The sequence below is a fragment of the Ciona intestinalis genome, unplaced genomic scaffold, assembly GCF_000224145.3.
Source record: "Ciona intestinalis unplaced genomic scaffold, KH HT001124.1, whole genome shotgun sequence".
NCBI classification, from domain to species: domain Eukaryota; kingdom Metazoa; phylum Chordata; class Ascidiacea; order Phlebobranchia; family Cionidae; genus Ciona; species Ciona intestinalis.
The window spans coordinates 31,905-35,476 of NW_004191445.1; the positions used below are offsets into that span (position 1 = coordinate 31,905).

Below are 3,572 nucleotides of genomic sequence, written 5' to 3' on the forward strand. Positions count from 1 at the left end.
TGCACTTTTATTGCGACGAATTAGAAGTATGTAATCCATTAGGAAGTTCCAAAAGAAAAAATAAGCTTACAGGCTTTTATTTTGTGGTTGGAAATATTGGTACACGACATTTTTCTGCTCTTCGAAACATTTTCTTGGCTTTACTGATTCCGAGCAGGCTAATTAAAAAGTATGGCTACATAAAGCTACTGGAACCGTTGGTGCATGACATTAAAAAGTTAGAAACATCAGGGGTACAAGTTGGTAAAACAAACAATTTTATTTGTGGCACAATTGCAACACTCTCCGCAGATAATTTGGGTGCCCACGATATTGGTGGTTTCCGAAAATGCTTTAGTAGCGGTCGTATCTGTAGGTTTTGCATGTGCAGTTATAGTGACATCTTTGTTAAATCGTCAGACACAGAGTTTAAGGAAAGAACAAGTGAAGAACATGCAATCTATGTTTCAAGCCTTGAAATAGATGAAAATCTTGCTGCTGCTTATGGTGTGATATCTAAATGTGCTTTGTTGGATATAGAAGGGTTTTGCCCCACGATTTCCTTACCTCCAGATATTATGCACGATTGTTTAGAGGGTGTTATCCCATACTTCCTTCAGTTTTTGTTCAGAAGTTTTAATTTAAGGAAAGAACAAGTGAAGAACATGCAATCTATGTTTCAAGCCTTGAAATAGATGAAAATCTTGCTGCTGCTTATGGTGTGATATCTAAATGTGCTTTGTTGGATATAGAAGGGTTTTGCCCCACGATTTCCTTACCTCCAGATATTATGCACGATTGTTTAGAGGGTGTTATCCCATACTTCCTTCAGTTTTTGTTCAGAAGTTTTAATTTATCAGGCACTTTATTAATTAATGCAGTGAATGCCAAATTTAAATGTTTTAAATTTGGGCGTCGGGATTTTTGTAACAAACCAAGGTGCTTACCGAATGATGTTGTTCAAAAAAATGGAAAAATATCACTGAGTGCAAGTGAAGCGTGGTGTGTTTTTAGGTTACTCCCATTTATAGTAGGCAATTGCATTCCTGTTACTAATGAGAATTGGAAATTGTATCTTTTGTTAGCAGACATTATGGATGTAATATTTGCACCTGTTGTAACAGACATATTATTAGAGCAATTAGATTACAATATTTCAGTTTTTTATTCACAAATGCTATGTGTTGCAAAGGAATTCGTCAAACCAAAATTTCATTTTATGCTGCATTACGCTCGTTTGATTCAACAGCATGGGCCATTGAGATACCTATGGTGCATGAGGTTTGAATCCTATCATAGAAAAGTAAAAAAAGTAGTAAACACAACCAAAAATTTTAAAAATGTTTGCCATTCTGTTGCTGTTAGAATACAAAGGCAAAAATGTTATGAGCAAAGTGAAACTTTATGCTTGTGTGATGACTATGTTGATTTTTCTAATCGTAAATCAATAGATTTGTTTGATTTGCCAACCCAGGTTTCTGATTTTGTAAAATCTCTCACTACCTTAAAAACTGTGCAATCATTATGTTGTTCTTCAACTGTTTACTGTAACGGAACCAAATATTGTTTGGGTGATGTTTTGATAGTTAATGTGTATGATGAATGTCCCATATTTGCAAAATTACAATACATCTTGTCTTATTACGATTCTATTATTTTAGTTACCAAATTTTTGCGACCAAGTTTTAATTCACATTTTCATGCGTACTGTGTTCGAGAAACTGAAGACTATATTTTTGTACAACCAGGATATGAGCGCTACCCGGAATGTTTGGACTTGTATAAGGTAGATGACGAAAAATTGTACGTCCGTCCAAGATATAAAATTTGCCTTTAGTCAAACAGAAACATTACAACTTACAATATTTGAAATTGAATTTGTAGTTTTGCTGTAATATCCATGTTTTCCATTGTATTTCAGGTCAATAATTAACCATGCAGTGTGAATATCTCATAACTTATCTTAATAAAACAAAAATACTCAAGTGTTGTAAAGAAGATTTAAGAAGAAAAATGGAACAACTGTTTCGCATAGAAAAAACATACGAACTTCAAGTTTTTAACACAACCTTCAAACGTTGGGTGGATATTGAGGAGGTAGAAGAAATACCAGATGTAGAAACAGCAGAACTACGTGTAAAACATTCAGGTCAGTATGTGCACAAATATTTTTCATAGGCGTAAGGATTGCCCTGGGTGATATGTCACCCCATTGTTAAAAGAAGGGGCAAAATCCTAAACAGCTTTAACCGTGCTGTTAGGTGTCTATACAAAAAGCAGAACCATATTGCATCGCCACGTTAATAATGTGGTTTCCAGCGGAAAAGGGGGTAATTGCATTTTACCAATGCCATATTATTGATATTAATATTTACTAAATATTCAAAAACTGTAACGCATATATTAACTTGTTTCAGTGCAAAGTAATGATGATTCAGACAGTACTGTTCCTGTGAGTGAATGCTCTGAATCATGCTGTGACAACAATGAGCAAGTCTTTTGCTCAACACCAACAGACTCTTTTTCAATGGTCACACCAGATACCTCAACATCTATATCACTAGATGTCTCATCTACTTCAACAGATACAGATGAGCAAAACAACGATGATCACGTTTGGATATTTACGTATAATGTTCCAAATTTTCCAGATCATATTTTAGAAGCAATAAACACCAAATGTTTGGATTCCAAGACTCGAAAAAAGATTGCTTATGATGTTTTCAATTCAGTTATGCTTCATACTTTGTAAGTGTTGAAATAAGTTGAAGCTGACAAGTAAAACCCAAAGTTTAAACACAGAAATTTTATGTTATAGGTACCCGACATCACATGAATACAGAGCTGTATGTACTGCTTTAATTAAGAAGCATCCAAACCTAACGGACAAGAATAAATTCAATCCAATAGTTAGTTGCATACTTGCTTTTAGTTCTGTATAGGCCTACTGCCTTTTCATTGTCACAGTAGTGAACACTTAAAGTAATAGGAATAATGTTTATAATAGTACTATTTATTAATGCAGGGTACATGGGTTGAATCTTTAAGGCAAAGATTTCGTGATCTTCGACGATCACTAATAAATAATGAACAAGTACGAAAAATGAAAAAAAATATGGCTTTAAGAGAAGAAATCCAGCTGAAGAGCCAAGCACGAGCAAAGAAATAACAACCACGCCAGCAAAAAGACCACTGTTGGTAAGTACTGTTTTACTATGTTCTTTCCTATTATATCAATTTCCAGGTGTAGTCTAGTATTTCATTTGTGTTTTTTTGTCTTTAAAGGATACAGTACAAGACACTTTTGAAGACTCTCAGAGTTACAAGTGCCACATAAAAGTGATTCGTGATGAAAGTCGAAAACTCAACAATGCGAACATTTCTGTTCTTCTGGACAGAATGAACAGAACCTACACTGAAAGAAGAAGAAAAATACAAAACGGGGAAAGCACACTGGAAGAAATTCTTCATGAATTTCCTGCTTTTCAATTTTCTGCAATTGTAAGTATGTGATTTATTTGTGTTTATTTGTCTTTTTTAATTTATTATCATTAGTATAGTAGCTTATTAAATAAGCTTATTTTGTCTTTTGC

The 3,572-nt window shown here is 34.0% G+C and overlaps 1 protein-coding gene across 1 annotated transcript; it reads left to right on the plus strand.

Moving 5' to 3' along the window:
- Positions 1-1,437: 1,437 nt before the first annotated feature.
- LOC104266725 lies at positions 1,438-3,254 on the plus strand. Its single transcript, XM_026840104.1, has 4 exons — positions 1,438-2,128; positions 2,397-2,727; positions 2,798-2,888; positions 3,005-3,254. Exons 1-4 carry the CDS (start codon positions 1,915-1,917, stop codon positions 3,146-3,148), a joined length of 780 nt encoding a protein of 259 aa, XP_026695905.1. The 5' UTR covers positions 1,438-1,914; the 3' UTR covers positions 3,149-3,254.
- Positions 3,255-3,572: the final 318 nt, after the last annotated feature.